Source organism: Pipra filicauda, unplaced genomic scaffold (genome assembly GCF_003945595.2).
Source record: "Pipra filicauda isolate LSUMZ 115617 unplaced genomic scaffold, ASM394559v2 scaffold311_size1313980_pilon, whole genome shotgun sequence".
NCBI lineage: Eukaryota > Metazoa > Chordata > Aves > Passeriformes > Pipridae > Pipra > Pipra filicauda.
This window is the reverse complement of record NW_024104434.1, coordinates 1,080,209-1,099,340: the sequence shown is the minus strand read 5'-3', so window position 1 is coordinate 1,099,340 and position 19,132 is coordinate 1,080,209. Positions and strand designations below refer to the sequence as shown.

The 19,132-nt window shown below is 43.2% G+C and overlaps 1 protein-coding gene across 1 annotated transcript in view; it reads left to right on the top strand.

Annotated features, from left to right (window-relative positions):
* The window catches only part of ITIH5 (inter-alpha-trypsin inhibitor heavy chain 5), a 46,916-nt gene that overhangs the window by 7,495 nt on the left and 20,289 nt on the right, over window positions 1-19,132 (top strand). The window contains exons 3-7 of the mRNA XM_027739953.2: window positions 164-327; window positions 1,549-1,656; window positions 4,230-4,480; window positions 11,802-11,971; window positions 12,389-12,505. Of these exons, the coding sequence (XP_027595754.1) occupies window positions 164-327; window positions 1,549-1,656; window positions 4,230-4,480; window positions 11,802-11,971; window positions 12,389-12,505 (810 nt within the window). The remainder of the gene's footprint in view (window positions 1-163; window positions 328-1,548; window positions 1,657-4,229; window positions 4,481-11,801; window positions 11,972-12,388; window positions 12,506-19,132) is intronic.

Below are 19,132 nucleotides of genomic sequence, written 5' to 3'. Positions count from 1 at the left end.
ATGCTGAGGGCAAGCCCACCTTGCCTGTTGTCAACTGGTTTTCGCAGAGGTGTCTAATATTCATAGGGTGGAAATTTGCTTGAGCATATTAAGCATTAAATCCATTGAAACACTGAAGGGGTGTGTTATCCAGCTGCCAGTGCTAACCTTTTGATCTCCACAGGAAACCAGGCCTCGGATGTCTGAGTTCAACGTGAGATCCACGATAATTTCCCGCTATGCCTTCACCACGGTGTCCTGCACGATGGTGAACAGCGGATCCGAGGCACGGGAAGCAGTGTTTGAGATGCAGATCCCAGCTGCAGCCTTCATCTCCAACTTTACCATGTGAGTAAGTAATGCTGGCAGCTGGGTGGGCAATGGTTCTCCCATCCCACAGATGGTTCTCTGGGATTTCCAAAGCTAGCAAGTCTTCAGCAGGACTGTATCAAGGCCTTTTTGCATTTCTTTGGGGAAAATAGAAACACACACACACTTTATACTCCACCTGAGATTGGGCATGGCCCCAAAGCACAGAGTAAGTCCCTTGGATTACAGGATACTAAATTCAAGTCCTCAGTGTAAATGTGGAAGGAAGCTATTCTATTTCCCATCTGAGTGTCTTTTAACAAATTCCTTCTCCTCCTCTGTCTCTGATCTGAACCAGAAAAATCTCTCCAAGACCACAGAAACCTTTCAAGCTAAAGTTTCAGCAACACTGGCACATAATATTTATCTTGCCTGACTGACTCTGGTGCCTAAGAAACTTCTTGTTCCATTGTTCGTTACTCTACAGTGTCAGTGGAGCAGGAATCAACTCCAACCATCAAACAGGTTCATCGGCTGCTGGAGGTGCCAGGAATTCTCTGTGGATAATAAGTCATGTAGAGGGCAACCAAGTTCATACTGAAATGACTTATTAAGGAATAAATTAAGCTCTTGTATCAAAAATGTGTTTGGTTTGGTCATGCTCAGATCCTCTCTGTGGGTAGATATTGAAGCCACAGCTTCAGATCTGACCATAGCAGATAGGAGACTCATTCTTTTAGAGAGGCTTTTGGACTGAGTAGGAGGAATAACAGACTTTTGCTGTTGGCCACACAAAATATATGTTAAGGGTTGTTTCCTTGTGGATTGCATTGCTCTGTAACTCATTCCAAGGGAGAAACACTTAGTCAGGGAGGCAGCTTCTTGAGAGCAGCCATCCTGAATATCTCCATGTGCCTTCACACAGATGGTGGATCCCAGAACAGACATAAAAAGTTCTTGTTGGGATTCTTGGCAATTGTTTTGCTTTCTGCTGCATCCTTACGCTTCAGAGATTACCTACCAGACTGGCATTTTAGAGGTAAACTCCTGGGCTAAAAATGTACTGTGCTGGTATTACCAGCCAGGGAACTTCTAAGTCAGCTTCTGACTCAGCGACTCGAGTGACTCCAGGAGAGTTACACCAGCAGCACACTTAGACTGTTCACTGTGCACAGTCTGTGAACTCATCTACAGCAATCTGTAGAGCTGTCACTGTACCTGGGTGCAGAGTGATCATGCTGACACCTCTGGTCTCTCCAGGAGCATCGGAAACAAGACTTACTATGGAGAGGTCACAGGGAAAGAAAAGAAAAACAGCAGTGATGACAAAACAAGGGATAAGAAACCTTCCAGCCCCACAGATGGAAGGTAAGTGTTGCGCATTTGGCTGTGTTCTGGAAAGTTATATACTCTCCTGCCATCTGTCTTGGCTGCTTTGGCATCCCCATGCGTGGATTTATAGGGAGAGGCAGCTAAACAGAATGTTATCTGCACCGCCTGCTGTCATTCCCACACTCCAAGTCATGTAAAACTGCACATGGCCTTTTCTCACCCTGTCACACAACATTTTCACCTCCAAGATGCTCCAGGATGTTCTACTGAGGGAAGGATTTCTTGTTACTTCCTGAATGGCAGGCAGGAAAATGAAGGTGCTGTCGTGGATGGAGTCACCCGCTTTGCTTCAAGATAGAAGCAACAATGCACCTTATTTATATAAAGCAGTAAGTTAACAAAGTTCAATGATAAATGTGATGGTGGTTCAACAAGACTCAGTGGCAAGGTACACTTGATTATTTACTGCATAGAGAGCAGGGTCAGACAGAACTGTCAGGGAGATCCTCCCATTGAACCATGAAGTTCAGAAAGAACTCCTTTTCTTTCTGAACTCCTTCTCAGAGAGGAGCCCAGGTGTGGCCAGATCCACTCCTAGTCCCAGACTTGGTCAGTGATTTATGTCTAAAGGATTATAAATGTGCAATCAGTCCTTTACAACACTTAAGATTTCAAAGTTTGGGATGCAATTAATCACTTACCAAGAATCTCTTGCAACAAGGGTACTCTCAGCCTTGAGGAGTAACCTTAGGAGGTCTCTCCTACCCAGGGGGAGACCCTGGTGCTCAGGAGAGCTCAACAGGCCCTGGGCTGCCCACTAATTATAAAATAAGTTAGTGATATTTGCATTCCAGTAAGACATCTGGGTCACTGTTCCAGGTAGCCCTTGCCAACCTGTTGGCATCCATCCCCCAAAACCCAGAATAAGCTGGATGTGGCCATTGCAATCCCTACTGGTGGTTATGGCTTAAGCAGGAGGGAGCACACAGAAATTCCATGAGTTACAATTTCAATACCATGAAGTGAGTCAGTGGTAGAACCACAGGAAGCCCTTTGCAGTTGTGTTTACTTGCCCTGTTCTCAGTGCTTGACTGTGTTTAGTCCTCTCAGCCAAGCACTGGCAGAAAACCCCATCCCTTTAGGGATCCAAAAGCCTGTGTGTTCACCTGAACACACATCAGCAGCACTGTGGGCTGTTTTCCCAGGTGCCCAAATTCCCCCAAACGTCTCGCAAAGAGATTTTTGGATTTTGCTGCTCTGGAAAATCCTGCATTATTCCCAGTTATCTGGGATAGTAGCACTATTCCAACATCAGCACATATTCAGAAACAGCTAAATAGGCCATGATTTTCAGATCAGAAAAACGTTTAGCTGTGGAGAGGGAGAGAGAGATCTGTTACTAATGAGTAACACGTAGAAAAAAAAATTAAGGAATCTTTATTTTCTCTCTTCCATAGAAAAACTAGAGAAACTCAATTGAGTGGATGACAGGTTCAAACCATACAAATTAAAGTATTCCTCCCATAAATTGTGTTTCTCGCAACTGGAAATTTTGTAGATGCTAAATTTAATATGGTTTCAAAGAGTGACTAGAAAAAATTGTGGTAGGAAAAATCTGTCCTGAACCTTTACCAAAGGATGCTGTCTCAGTATCCAGACAGAGACTGGCAGAACCTGAAAGAGAGAAGAGTAAACACTAGATTTCTCTTGTCCTGCCCTGTTGCACCCTCTTGTATAGGCAATTACTACCAGTCATGGTTGCACCACTAAAGAACAGAAAGATGACAGTTTTATGCTGGGAAACTTGCTGGCACACTCTGGTCAGCTGGAAGAATTCTTTTAGAGAAATGTCCACTGCTGGAATTTTCTTAAGGGTCCTATTTCTCCCCATTGAGTTTGTAGCTATAAACCACAATATTAGGGAAGAAGGATTCATTTATGCCTTGCTATCTTAAAAGCAGTGTGTTAGCAGTGGCAAAGTCAAGAATTAAATGCATTAATACATTAAAAAAACAGGTTTCCCAGAGAGGTGGTGGATGCCCCATCCCTGGAAACAGTCAAGGACAGGTTGGATGGAACTATGAGCAATGTGATCTGCTTGAAGATGTTCCTACTCATTGCAGGAGGGTTGAACTAGATGATTTTTAAAGTTCCCTTCCCACTCAAAATATTCTGTAATTCTATGAAATATAGGTCTTGCAAATCTCAGTTGGTTAGAGCATAGTGATAATAACACCAACGTTGTGGATTTGATCCCTGCATGGGAGGTGAATGCACTTAAGAGCTGGACTTGATGATCCTTGTGCATCCCTTCCAACTCAGATATTCTGTGAAAGAGACAACCTTTCCTCTGGCCTTTCTACCTTTTATATATATCAGTCATAGTCCTCCCCATAGGAAGTCATCTTGTCTTTTAAGACCTTTCCGTCTGTGGAAGCCTCATACATGCCCAAATCTTTGTGAAGCATTACAATGTTTTCTTTCTTGATGGTTTCACATGTTCAGTGAGAAGAAATATTATTATTGAACCAACAAAATTCGTCATTCACTGGAGGATGTAATGTGTCACGTGTATGGGCTGTGAAGGTGTCTTTGGATTTTCCTTCCAGGGAGAATGGCTACGAGACATTCAGAGCTTCTGTGTTCATTCCTCGCAAGATGCAGGCCAGGTTTGTACTGCACTACGAAGAACTTTTGCAAAGAAGACTGGGAAAATACGAGTACACGGTGAGCATCCGGCCCCAGCAGCTGGTGGGGAGGTTGCGAGTGGAGGTGAACATCCTGGAGAACTCAGGAATAGTTTCACTGGAAGTGCCTCCCCTCCGAAACAGCAAGCAGAAAGGCAATGGGAAAGCTGAAGGTAAGGAGAGATTTTATAGCCCATAGTTTTGTTACTTGTGGGGCCCTAATCACTTCGCAAGGAGTGGCCTGGCAGAGCTGAATCTATTTTCTGTGGATGATTGTGTCTGTGTGGTATCTGTGCACAAGCATGTGAGAACTTTGAAGCTTAATGAATACAGGGCTGATCCCATTCATCTCAATAGGACTTTTTTTTTGCTATTGTCTTTTAAGAGCTTTGAACTGGGCCTTCAGGCCTTGTGCTCAGCATTGGGGCAGTCCCTTCTCTGGCTCCACATCTCCTGGGAACTGTTTATTTTAAGTGAATTGTTTTTTCCATCCATCCATGCCAAGGCAGATAGGAAATCCTGCACTTTAGAATATGGGAAGTTCGAAGAGGAAAATCCATGTTTTGCCAAAGCACTCAGGGTGATCTGAGTATCTCCTCTTACCCCCAACTGTCCCTGCTCACTATTCAGACGGTGTAAAGGTAATTTTTCTGGTGTAAACCAACAGTGAGGGACACAGGATATTGTGATTGCTACATGTTGACAAAAAACACCAAAAAAAGAGAGTGAGTCTGGAAGCAGGATGTAGAGTGTTGTTGGCCTTGATCCTCAGTTACTCCAAGTGATGCAGCACCAGCAAAATCAGAGGAGCTGTTCATGCCTGCCAGGTGAGGATTCTAAAGCATATGAATTGGAGTTAAACTGGCTGCTCAGTGGGAACCTACTGATTTAATCCAAATCACATTGAAATCAAGGCTCTCAGTGACTTGGACTAACTTCAGGTCAAGCCTCAATTAACCTCTGTGTCGTACATCCACGTGCCGTGTGATGAATGCGCCCTGCTCCTCATCAGGAGGGCCAGGGAGCCTTTTTCACCTATCAGGGAATATCAGACTGCACTGTGGAATGTGGTTTCCTGCAAAACATCTGGCATTGATCAAGGTTAGAGACAGAACTAAACAGAGCAGACAAGCTGTTGGTCCAGTGCTGTATGGAAATTCCTGTATGGAAATGACATACAGGGAAAACTCACGTAACCTGCTGTCCAAATGGCAATCCAGGAGCACTGATCCTTCTTGGCACCGTGCTTCAGATTTCAAACAGTTCCTACAAAAATGGGCCCACGCTCTAGGATTCTCCCTAGCCAGTAAAATGTATGTAAAACAGATGTCCCATTGCAGGATGGGCAATGCAGCTGAAGCTGAGATTCCCTGTGCTTTATCCGTGCTCAGATTTCAATTACAGGTCCTTTCTGTCTGGAATCACCCTGAGCTGTTGGTGAAATCACTGCTATAGAAGCCATTGAAATGCTGAAAGCATTTTTTTGGGATCCACCATGGGCAGTCAGGAGTGGGTTGTGTGTCTGCCAGCTCAAGCCTTCACCAGTGCTCAGGGAGTGCCACTCAGAGTGTACAGGGTTAATGGATTTGGTAGGTTGGCTGAGCTTCTTTATGATTTAAGAATACATGAGGAGGAGAAGAGGACATTACCAGCAGCCAGACCGAAAAAAGAATTGGCAGAGGATGTCAGAAGGGTCTCATATAGGTCACAGAGAAGGATAGATTGTTTCGGATAGGAGGGATTTATTGCTTGTGATGTCTTCTGGCCAACAAGTTCAATTGCACTTGGAGCAGACAACAGGAACTTCCTTTCTTTCTGAACACAAATGGAAACCACAAGAACACACTCAGGGAGGGCAAGGCCAAGGCAAGAAGCATTTTACTTGGAAGTCCACTGTATTCCAACCAGCTGTCATCTCTCAAGCTGGATCCAAAAAGCAAACCACCTGAGTCATTAGATCCTCCCTCCAAATCCTTGCTCATCCAGTGAGACCTCCAGGGAAGGTTGTGGGTTCTGAAGTGAAAGACAAATTGCATAAAGGTGAACTGCAGGTCTTATATTTAAAGAGTGGCTGCTTGGCAGACAGGCTGCAAACTGTGAGTAAATGAGGAAAAAGACATTGTCTGGTCTCTTCTTGAATTCCTGTGGCTTAAAAAAATTCTGTGCCCCTTGATTGGAGAGCATGGAAGCAATCTAATAAGCAGGTGGCCAGCAAAAGATGCCACATCAAAAGCTGTTATGCTGTGTTACCTGTGGTGCCCAAATTTAGAGGCTGTGACTTAAAAAAAAAAAGACCAAATAAGGAATGGAGGCCTGAACATTGGAAAATGGTGCTGCCTGACTGGTTTGAGTTTGAATATGTCATGAAAACTCTCTTCCTCAACTTCCTATGTCTACAAACATGTCTCTCTTATCTCACATTTAACGATAAAATATGAGATTTTGATAAGTATTAATAAATTACCTTGAGAGTACTGGGTGAAAAATGTATTGAGCCATCAGCCATCAGTTAAATGACATTTTGAGTAATATGTTCAAACCAATGTGAAGCCACTATTTAGGATGGGATGCAGCTTTCCCAAGTCATTTAGGTACATTTGACTCTGACTGACCTGGGTAAGAAATGCTTTTTATTATGCTGGTTCTGAGTACAGGTCCTGAGGATCCGGTGTAGGATAGGCAAATTAAGTTAAAAATCAAATAAGTTTGGCTTTGGACTCATCAAATGATGAGCACCAGCAGTGATGGATGTTCATAACTGAAATGACAACTTGTTGTGGTCATAACTGTTGTTAGAAAAACTAATGAAAAAGTAATAACAATTGTTTAGATGACCAAAAGTGGAGTAATGACTGATCTGCCTTTATTTCACAGACCAATCTTCTTACATCTGTGGTGCTTTCCACAAGCTATCCATAGAGCCAATGCACCATACAGGAAGCATAGTGGAAAAAAATAGCCCAATTCTGCCTGGTTTTGGTTGTAGGGGCAAAAGATACAATGATTGGCTCCACAGAATTCCAGGGATATATGAAAAGTAAAGCTGTGCTCTGCTCTTAACAGGGGTTCTTGGAAAGTCCTGCATAAGTTCTCTCTGAATATGGAGAGAAAACAAAGTGATGACAGGTCTTTCTAGGATATTTCCTTTGACAGAAACTCAAGCGCACATGGCTCCATCTGGGATTCGTATTTTTCCCAAAGGAAGGTATTAGGCATGTGAGTTTTGGAAAAGGATCTTTTGGCATGTTGCAGGTGTCATCTTCTGTCACACACAAACCCCAAAACAGGAGGCATTGAGGCCAATGATCCTGACCTTCTCTGGTGACCTCAGAACAGAGCCGTTTTCTGAGTGATGTCCTACTCAGCATTCTCAGGGATGCTGTCCTCATCCTTTTCCTCCCGTGTAGCAGTGGGAGAACTAGTCATGGACTCGGGCAGGAGACACTGGGCTGCTCGAGAATGACTGTTTCTTTCCAAAGTTAAAGGTCTCAGAAAAGTTTTTGTTTCTTATCACAGCTATCTGGAAATTTCCATCTGTTAGCAGAGAATGAACTTTGCATTTGAGTTCTAATCCTGATCCTGCCAGTCTCCAAAATAATTTAGATTTAACTGTTCATCCTGTGAGGACGAGAGTTTCCTATGAAAAATGTTTTTTCCTGCTCTGCTTACTTCTTTAGCTGAATTTGGTGGAAAGTTTGTCTGAAGGCCCTACTAACTACTTCAGTGTGAGCACAGATCAGCTCAAGTCTTTGGAGCTCATCCATGCTCTGGACTCTGAAATATCTCATAATTTTCCTCTCTCTGTCACTTGTTTAAGAAGAACAAGGCCAATAAACAGAGGAGAGTATTTGTGATCCAGCTATCAAGTACTGCCTAAAAAAGAAACCTGGGGAAGACATAAGAACTGTATTCAAATATATAAAAGGCTGCTGCAAGGAGGAAAAGGTTATTGTGCTTTCTATGTCAGTAAGAAGTCATGGGTTTATAATCCAGAAGGAAAAATGTAAGTTAGACATTGAAAATGTCTATCAGTGAACAAAGTGAAGCTCTGGAATGGACTGGCAAGGGCAGGCACTGAGTTTCCGTTACTGGAGGTCTAGAGTGTTTCCTGACCGTGACATAAAACTAAGTAGGAAGGGATTCAGTCTGGGAACATGGGATGAATTAGATAATTTGCCTTCCAGACATGATTTCTGTTATTACACAGGAAAAAAAAAATTAATTATATATGTGTGTGTGTGTGTGTGTGTGTGTACATATACATATGTATGTATATATGTATGTATAAATATATTTTGGACTCTTTCTAGCATACCGTTTTTTGGTTTTTGATCTCTCTCCTGGGGGTGGAGATGAGTGGATATGAAGAGAAGATGGGAGAGATTCCTCAGCAAGTCTTCTCACTTGCAATGGCTAAATGAGGCAGCCTTGGAAAATTCCTCTCCAAAGATTCCTAAAGCACTGCCTGTATTACAAGGGATGGTATTTATCACCTCCATGGAGTGTTTCAAGGAGTAATAAAAGGGTGCAATGTGATCCACATGATCCATCCAGATTCCACATTGCTTTACAAAACTGGATACATGTGATTATAATTGTGATCACTGGATAAATGTGATTATGCCTATTTAACAGAGGGGAAACTGAGCCATGGAGTTGCTACCAAACTCATCTAATTTCTGATGGTCCATAGAAATGGTAAGACTGGAACTCACGCTGTTGTGGCACAGCAAATTGTCCTCACCCATCATTGTACTTGTGGCAGAGAAACACAGAAGAGCTGTCCAAAGGCCACAGATGTGTATTTGCAGTAGGAATAAGAAGGGAGCTTCTGTTTCCAGCATGGGACTGACTCTCACTGACCCTGCCGTGATACAGCCAAGCAGCCTAACCCACAACAAAGTTTTCCTTTCAGCAGCTGAGGAGAAATAACGTGAAACCCTCAGATCAGAAAATATAAATGAACTGTTAAGCCATTTATATGAAGTCTGGGCATTTCTCACACACTGGCAGTTAAATGGGATTTTGGAAGCGATAGGAGACAGATGGAAAATCCAGGGAGGCCAATACAAGCAGATCTGATGCACTGTGTATTAAAAACATATTGGATCTCTTGATTTATGAGACCAAAGGGCAGCTATAACAGTAAAATCAAATCAAGACAGAGGTAAAATCTTATAGAGATATTGATTTATGACTTTTCTGTGTCAGGAGAAATCTGAACTGGACACAGGTTTTAGAAAAAATGTCAAAGTTCTTCATAATCATTTTATAAGCCCCCTTTAAGATCCAACACTAGTGTCCTTAAGTGATTTCAATGTATTGGACGGGTATCTCTGTTTCCATCAGGATGGATGGATTGGAATTGACACAGTAGGAGAAATGATGCAGAGTCAATTCTTAACTTTACTGAAATTAAGTAATATCTGTCATTCAGTCTCCTTGGTCAAGTCTTTTGTTGGGGAGTTTGTTTCATATTCCAGGTGCTCCAACTACAATTTACTTGTGTAAAATTGGGTCTATGATAAAACCCTTCCCTATCTCACTGGTACAGTCTTGTGCCTTGTCTGTTCAAATGCACTCACAGGACAGCCATAAAAGTAAAGCCAAGTCATAATTGAAGTAACATCCTAGAGTGCTATTGATTTATGAATCTTGCTTTCATTCCTTTGCCCAGAGGAGCCTAGATTGTACATAGAACTTTAGAGTAAAAGTCACAGATTTGACTAATCATTTTGTAAACCCTCAAGAACTCTAGTCCTGGCATTTCCATGGCCTTTGACCTGTGGGAAGTCTGGTGAGTTAGGTAACCACTCCACGCCTCATTTTTCTGCTTGTTAAATGGTCATAATCACACATTTCTGATTTTGTAAATCACTGTGGGGATCTGGATGTGAGGTTGTGTTCACTGTTGCATACAGATGTCACATTGCCTTTCCCTAATACTGCTCAAAGCCCTTTACAAAGGGTACTTCTCATTATGTAAACAGAATTATAGAAACCCCTGGAGAGGAGCTGCCTGTACCTTGTCATTGGGATCACAATTGTTAATGAGCTATAGCACGTAATTAAAATTATCCTAAAGCATACGTATTTGTCTGGCCAGATGTATCATACCCTAATCTCTGACACTCTTGACCTGATCTTTACTTGCATAGTGGGAGCCTAGAAAATAAGCTTAGATGTAGGTATTTGCATTGTGAACACCTAAACTGGAACTGAATCTCACCCATCCCCTATTTTCCCTGCCTTACTACAGACTTCTTGGGCCCCCTTTGGCAAAGATTTGAGACCTCCCCTCACAACTAAGCAGCTCATTCCCACCAATTCTAACCAGCACATGAGCAGATATAATAGAATTTCTGTGCCTCGGAGGAGTGTTGGAATAGTCACTGTGAGAGCTGAAGCACCCAAGAACAACATCAGCTGAGAATCTATTTTGGTGCTTTCAATTCCTAGTTGGGTTAAGGGGGAAAGAACTCAAAATCTGGGGAAGTTCAGGGCCAAATCTGACTTTTGGCCAGTGTCATATAAGGGTCACAATGGAGTTCAGAGGGAATGAACAGTTGGCACACCAAAAGAGAGTAAGGCAAGATTTTGCCTGCACAAAGACACAACAAGGAATCTCCACATCCCTCAGCTTTAGAAAATGAACACATCTAACAAGACAAGGAGAGGTTTCCTGCAGGGTGACTCAGACCTAAATTATTGTCTTTGTCTGAGATGTCCTCTGCCAGGCACATCCCTTTTCATTGGCTCAGGAAGGGTTTTTGGAGATTAGGGAGAGTTACACCTCAGGGATGCAGTTTGGGTGACCGCACTAGCATGTGCTGGATTTTATCTCAATCTGAGAAATTGTGGCAACTATAATGATAACTTTTGTTGAACATAAAGGCAGCTAAGATGACTTGTTAAAATGTAGACATTACACATAAGGGATCAGTCAGATCAATCCCACCTCACATGCCCACAGTACATCTGAACATGCCACCTCAAGAACTCTTTATAATCAATAGGGAGAAATCTGCAGCGTGATTAATCTAATCCTGGAGGAAATGTTTAAGCAGGTCAAATGAATCATACTTGTGCTGACTGGCAGGATCTCAGGTGTAGGACCTGCATTCTGGATGTCTGGAGTTGGCTGGAATGAACAGCACGTACGTGTCTGAAGCTGTGTGTTCATTATTTACAGAAAGCCATGAACAGCCATACAGAAAATGTCTGACCCTTGAGTTCAGTGACCTCCAAACAGAACTGAGCACAGGAATTTTGCCTAAACATTTATACCCCTGATGGCACTGCAATGCTGTTTTCAGTTTAGAATTAGAGAAGAGAGATTATTAGGTTCTTGTTTTATCACTGGTGAGCTGAATATTTAATCTCAGCATGTAACTGTCCTGGTTGACCTGACTCCATGGCAATACCACGTGTGCTGTGCTTTGACATCTCTGAGACAATGGGAAAACCTTTAATATTGTAATTTTATCTCAACAGGTGATGTGTCTCCTCCTCCTTCTACTGTAGTTGGACACACCAAAACTTTAGCTAAAGTTACTTTCAATCCCAGTGTTGTCGAGCAAACCAGGATAGCCCGAAACGGAATTTTGGGAGACTTCATAATTAGATATGATGTCAACAGGGAGCTGAGTGTTGGGGATGTTCAGGTACTGTATACAGGACTCATCTTTTCTGTTTTATTAACTATACCTGAGATAGTCCAATTGTCTTGCATGCTCCAAATTCCTAGAAAATGTTTTCTAAGTGAAAGCTACTTCTCCGTCTTGTAAGAACTACTCAAAATAAAACCAGTCAATCAGCAGCCACAAGATGGATTTAAAAAATCACAGGTATCTATTTAATTGAGTTTCTTTTTTGTATCTGCTTCTCAGTTTCTCAGTAGAAATAGGCTGTATATATCTGGATACAAGGCCAGTTCCCCAAGTGCATATTGTGGCTCTGATCTCTGCCTACATATGTTATATCCTTATTGCATTTGGCCCAGCCAAATATCCCATAATGATGTGTGTGGAACATTGCATTGTGATCTGCCTTTGATTCCCGACTTCCTTGCTCTTCCACAGATTCTTAATGGGTATTTCGTGCACTACTTCGCCCCCACAGATCTCCCTCCTCTGCCCAAGAACGTTGTGTTTGTGCTCGACAGCAGTGCTTCCATGGTGGGAACAAAGCTGAAACAGGTGAGGTCCTTGTGTTTATTATGGACTGTTTGGCTGTGAGGTTGCAAAGGTTGGTTCAGACTTTGTCTCACTGTTTTCCTTCTGCAAAATGTTTGCTGTGTCTGAGGTGAGAGGTGGCTCCGAATGGACACCTCGAGGTGAGACGATTTGCCTGCAATGGGAAATGATCATGGTAGAGGGAATGGGATGGGAACAAGAAGTGCAGAAGATTGAATCACTCTTAAAGGTCAGTGCTGACAAAACTGAGCTAGGATGCTACAGATAAGGTTGTCCTGGGCAACCTTCTGTTCTGAGCAGATGGAGGAGATGCAGATTAGTGAGAATTCCCAGCAAAGTGCATTTAGTAGACTATTTAGTATCCAACCTAACAGCAGAGAGTAGACATTGCTGTCTTCAAATCAGCTTGGCAAAACCCTTAGCATTGTACAACTCAAAGGGTTCTGCTGAAAGAAAAGTGAATTTGTCCTATTTGAGAATTTGACTCTTCCAGCACAGATCTCAGATATTATTGCAGGGCACAGATCTGAACATGAGCCAACACACCAAGCTGAAGGGCTCACCACCAATGCTTAAAACTGACCTTTAACGTGGAGGGTTCAGGCTGGTGCCTCAATGTTTTTGTTTCTTCAGTTCTTTGAGTTGGACAGATGAAAAGAATCTCCAGTTTCAGGAGCCAGGTAGTTGGCTTGGAAGGGCACCATGCCTGGGGGAATACACTATCTGTCTCTCAACACAGTATTGTCAGTGTAAAACAGAAGCAGAGATGAATTAATTCTTCAATTCCATTCGGAATGGACAGATGTATCTCAGGGCTACACTCACCTTCAGAGGTTACTCCAGTTTCCATCTTGAGTATCTTGTGCAGAAAAGGAGAAGAGTCCTAGTTGGGTTAGTATTATTTCCTTCAATTTGAAGACCTGTCCCACAGGCATGAGATAAGGAGAAGTTAGTGGTCTTCTTTCTGGTTGATGGTCACATTTTTATCTTCTTCTTTCTTGTATCACCTAATTGATGACAGTGGAAAGTGACACTTTCCACACAGACTGACTCCAGTATGGGGCAGTTTCACTCGTTTGGACAGTATGATGTTTTAACTGTACAAATAGCTGAAGATCAAGGGTTTGTACTTGTATCTTGACCAGTTAAGGAGCTTTAATTGTTCATTAAGGTTCATAGAATCACAGAATCACAGAATGGTTTGGGTTGGAAGGGACCTTAAAGATCATCCAGTTCCAACCCTCTGCCATGGGCAGGGATACCTTCCACTAGACCAGGTTGCTCAGAGCCCCATCCAGACTGTCTTGAGCACCTCCAGGTATGGGAGGTTCCTTGGTTGCCCCCCTGGAACATGGTGATATTTCTGGAAAGTGTGGTTATTTGTGAACTTTGTTTGTTGGGTTTTTTTGGCCACCAACACTAGCACAAATGTCTTTGACAAACACAGACCATGGTCAATCTCTGACACTTCTCTGCCTTTGAACAGGACATGGGGGGTACATATGCCTTTCTGTCTCTGCTAAAAACTTTACTATCTGTTTTCACTGGTGATCACAAATCTTAATTTAATTGTCCCCTATTAAATCAAATTATCTCCACTGTGAGATAAAATGGAATATGGATTCTGTGGATCCTAATTATCTTCTGGAGTGACTGCAGTAGCAGAGAGTTGTTAAACATGTCTAGTCTTCTGCTGAGTGAGGTCTTGAATCAAGATGCCTCTGAATCTGTACAAAGTCCCATGGACAGAGCCTGCCTCTTGGCTTTTTGTTATCCTTCTGCTGCAAAATGTCCACCTTGCCTCTCAGAATAGACAGACACTTGCACAAATGCACCCAGTCCTTCATGCTGAAAGCAGTCAGTGATCCAGAGCTGAACCAGGGAGATTAAGACTCCGAAGGGCTTTGGTGCTTTCGTGAGCAACACAAGTAGTGCCTTGGGTCAGCAGATTATCCTTGCACTGTGAAAGCTTTTATTCTTCTCCTGAACATATTAGTGTTTCTTTTCATTACACCTACTAGAAACAACGTGGCCATTAACCCTTGAAGGTCTACTTGGTAGCCTAGCCAGCTCCTAGTGCTAAACATGCATGAATCTCAGGTAGGTTAGCTACAAAGAGGTTCCTCTTGAGCCAGAAGTGTCTATTCAGAACCTTTGATGAGGATGTACCCAACTTCTTGCCTGTTATCTCAGTATACACTTTCTATGGAGAACCAGTAGTACATTATGGTGCAGGAAGCACTTACATTCCTCTGATTCCAACTGCTCCAAAAAATAGAACTCTATGGAGTTATGACCCAAATCATAAAAACCTCACAGATTAATCAAGAAAATACCAAAATGGAGGACTGGCTGAAAAATAAAGCTCTTTTGGTACTCTAGGAAAGCACAATTAGTTGCAGCCATGGTCTGTGTCTGCTCAGTGTTCTTTTTACCCTATTTTTGTTATTATTAAGATGTTTATTAAATTACAGAAACATTCCCTGGTGGCAGGATACATCTGAGCAGAGGAAATGCCTCCTTTTTGTCTTTTCTCTTGGACTCTCACAGCTGTGGTGATCTATAGTGGTGTGTGGAGAGCTGGGAATTCCCATGGGACTGTCTTTCCTCATTTCTCTCTACTGAGTCACATGCAAGATCAGCTAAAAATACAGTCAGTAATTGTATCAACTGCTCCTTCAGGTCAGCTGCAGTGACTATGGCAAAGGACAGTTTTTAGGGTTGTATAAGCAAGGATAAGAAACTTCTGCTTGGCACCCTGTTCTGTAGTAACTTGAGGAGATTTTGTACTCCTCTGTCACCTGCCTTCATGAAATAAATGGCAAAGTGACTCAAGTGTGGCCAGGATTTCAGGCATCCTGCAGTTCCCACAATCTAATTGTGAGTCATTTCTCATTTCCTCTCTCAAGATTTTTCCTTTTCCAACATGAATTTTTGCCTCTTTGTGCCATCCCTTTCTCCCTAAGATATCTCAGTGTTTGAAGCATCAGATGTCCAGACCCAGCTGCAAACACATACAGTGAGACTGGTTGATCAACTTGAATCAAATCATTGGAGGTGTTCAAAAAACACGTGGACGTGGCACTTGGGGACATGGTTTAGTGGTGAACTTGGCAGTGGTGGATTAATGTTTGTACCTGATGATCTTAGAGGTTGTTTCTAACTTTAAGGATTCTATGGATGTCATGGTTTGAGAGTCCCAAAAATCCAATTCCCTAGTCCTAGCCCCCTCCCACATCTCAACCCAGTGTGAGATTGGTTTCCATGATTAAGACCCTTGAGGCATCCCACTCACATCACTGATATATCAGCTTTTAAGGGAAGATTTTTCTCCTCAGTTTCACAGCCTCTGAACTCTGGTGATGTCCAGCAGACTCAGAGGTGTTGCAGCAGTCAAAGCCCACTGAGAATCTGGGCCCTTGTGACAGTCACCTTCTTGCACTGGCAGGGAATAAAGTTCAGGAAGAGAAAACTCCCTAGCATGATGATAAAAACATTCTTCACGTGTTCAAGGCTTTGTACATCATAACAGCTGTCCCACTGTCAAGGAAAATACTGGTTTTATCCCCGTGAGCTTTGTTCCTTCATTTGCAAGGAGACAACAAGCTCTGTGTGGAATAGTTGCTTTCAACAGCCAAGGGAGCCTGGGGAACAGGTTATATCTGCAGGGTTTACTGAGAAGCAAAATGATTTGCCCTTTGAACAGTCTGCCCTGCTGATTTTATGGTACATTTGGCCAGGTAGAAGAGGACATAGCATTTTTACATTGGTATAATCAGGAGAAAGAGGGGCCAGTTATAGGTTCACCACCTTGTGATTACCATGACTATGCCCAGCTTTACTAAACATGGTGAAAAAGGACCTTTTTCACCTGCAATGCAGTATTATAAAACTAGCATGTTCCAAGCTATGAATGTGTCCACAAGAGGATGGATTTGCAGGTACTTTGCAGGCATATAGTAACACACAGTGGTTTCAACCATGGATTCATTTCACTTCACCTTTCCCACAGGCAATAAATGCCACACACTCAGTTGAGCAGTTGGCTACACCTCAAGCCTGGCAACTTGTCAATGGTGCCTTGCCAGACTGTAATTTTCTCTGAGGTTAATTGCTCGGGGAGGAACTCAGCTGAAACTGGGACCTGCGGGGGATTTGCACGTGCTTCACTTTATTCGCCTGTGTCCATCCAAGGGACACTGTACCTTGAATCACTCACAGTACCTGAGCCATTCTGAATGCCCAGGTGTCTTATAAACACATATCCCCAAACCTCTGTGTCTCAGCACACTGACACCTCCCCCCCCAGTACTCTGAGGGTGGTGAGGGAGCAGACAAGCACATGAACACTCGATATTTTCCTTCCAAACTCACTCCACTGACTTGTGCTGGTTGCTGCAAAGCTGGCTGTTGACTATTAGCCCAAATAATGACTGCTGCCCAGGAGAACTACCTTAAATCACCAGGGAACTTCGGAAAAAATGCTAATTCTAATTACAGCCTTTAGAGAGTTTAAAGCTACTGTGAAGAGGAAAGTTTTGTCAGCTTTTCCACTTCTGTTGGAGAGCAACAACCTGAGAGAATGCAAAGTGTTTCCAGCACCAACTCCATGCAGCTGCTTCCTACTTAGGAATACACAACAACAGCATTATATCAGTCCTCTCTGGAGATGTGAATATGGAATATAAGAACTACTACAGTAAATAAGATGTCAGATCCATATAGACTTTAATAACTCAAAATCCCAGAGAAGAGTAAGTACTTGTCATGCAGCAAAATAATCTGTCTGATCCTAAAACTATTAAATAATGACAGAGTCATACAGAGAAACCAGTAACCTTCAGAGCAAGATGCCCTTGGGTATTCAGGACAAGGAGCACCTGCTTCTGCTCTCAGGACTAACAGCGAACACACCCCAGCTGATCTGCTCCAGGCTGAGGCAGTAAAAGCAGAGACAGAATTTCCCAGAAAGATCCAGCCCACCTATAAATAGCAAGTCCCTTAATTGGGTTCAGAGTAAATAAGCTGCAAAAGGCAAGTGAAGAAGTTGGAGTGGAAATGCTGCTCGAACTGGAAACCCGTGAAGCCACTGAGAGCTCTCCCAAAGATTTCAATTGGACCTTTGCTGAGTTCATCAAAGGGTGAACTGAAAACAGATGCTGTGGAAGTGTCACACACAGCCAAGTGATAATCAGACAGGTAAGGGGCTAAATCAAGCTGGGAAGTCAGTCCATGGGTCAGGATCATTGAGGTCTATGGCCAGGCAGAGCTGTAACAGTTAGAGACAGCTACAGCACAGCTCCTGGTCTCAGACTCAGAGAGACTGAGGGCTCAGGCTGGAGCTTAAATGGGCAGGAGTGTGAGTGGAGGCCTCAGGTGGGGCTGGGCAGAGCCATTAAAGCCTGTTGGTATCCTCAAGGCTCTGGCAAATGAATAAAAGCCTGTGAAGTGAAAGATCTTTCTTTAGTAGTCCTCTCCAAGCTGGAATTAGTTTTTTTTCCCGGTTGCGGGTGCAACACCTGGAAGCCAGACCTGGCTGGTATTTGTGTTTTCATCATGGATCTGTTATTTGAATTTAGGTAGGTTATTTTCTTTGTCTGTGCTTGTCTCTTTGCAGTGTCTTGTCTCCTTAGCTGGCAAGCTCATGTCTGGACTTACAGCTGTACAAAGATCCCCCAAGTCTAAAAGACACCAGTTCTTTGCCAAGACTTAAGCTAATAGATTAACACTGCTTGCAGCAACACTGCTATTTCCAAGCAAATACCCCTTCACCCCAAAGCAGGGTGTGTCCTACACATTACTCAACTGGGACAGTCTGTTTCTGACTGTGGAGAGCATCTGAAGCTCAGAAGAGCTTGTGGGACCTTGTGTAGAAGCCTGCTGGAGTGAGGTCTCCCATGATATATTGCTGTATGAAGCCATCAAACAGTGTTCACAGGCACTTCTGACTCTGAGGTCCACGTGATGTAATTCGAGGTCCCTTAGGAATGAGGGATACGGTATTGTGTCATGAGGAGAGAGCTTTTGCTTGGATAGTTACCCTGATGTAGTGACGTCATCTCCAAAACATCTGCTCTCTTCTCTGCAGGGTTTTGGACAAAGAATTGGATTCTTCTCATGTCTGAGGCAGTGGCTTAGGATGGAAGCGGGCAGGGGAAGTGTTGGAGGCAAAGATGTGCAGAAGGGAGTGGAGATGCTCAGGGGGTTTGGAAATAGGGAAAATTCGAAGGGGAGCAGGTGTTGGAAGACTGTGAGAGTCCTGTTGCAGACCACTGGCATATTTGTTTTTTAAAGGAACAACTTATGCTCTTGCATTGCTTAGTGTTAAATCTGAGCAAAAATGCTGGGTCTTTGCTCCAAGCAACAAACCATCATCACCATCCCCCATTCACCAGAGATCTTAGAATCCTAGAATGGTTTGATTGGAAGGGACCTTAAAGACCATTTAATTTCAAACCCCCTGAACCCCCTGCCATGGGCAGGGACACCTTCCATTAGACAAGGTTGCTCCAAGCCCCATCCACCTGGTCTTGAACACTTCCAGGGATGTGGCAGCCACAGCTTCTCTGGGCAACCTCACCACCCTCACAGGGAAGAATTTATTCCTTATGTCCAATCTAACCCTGCCCT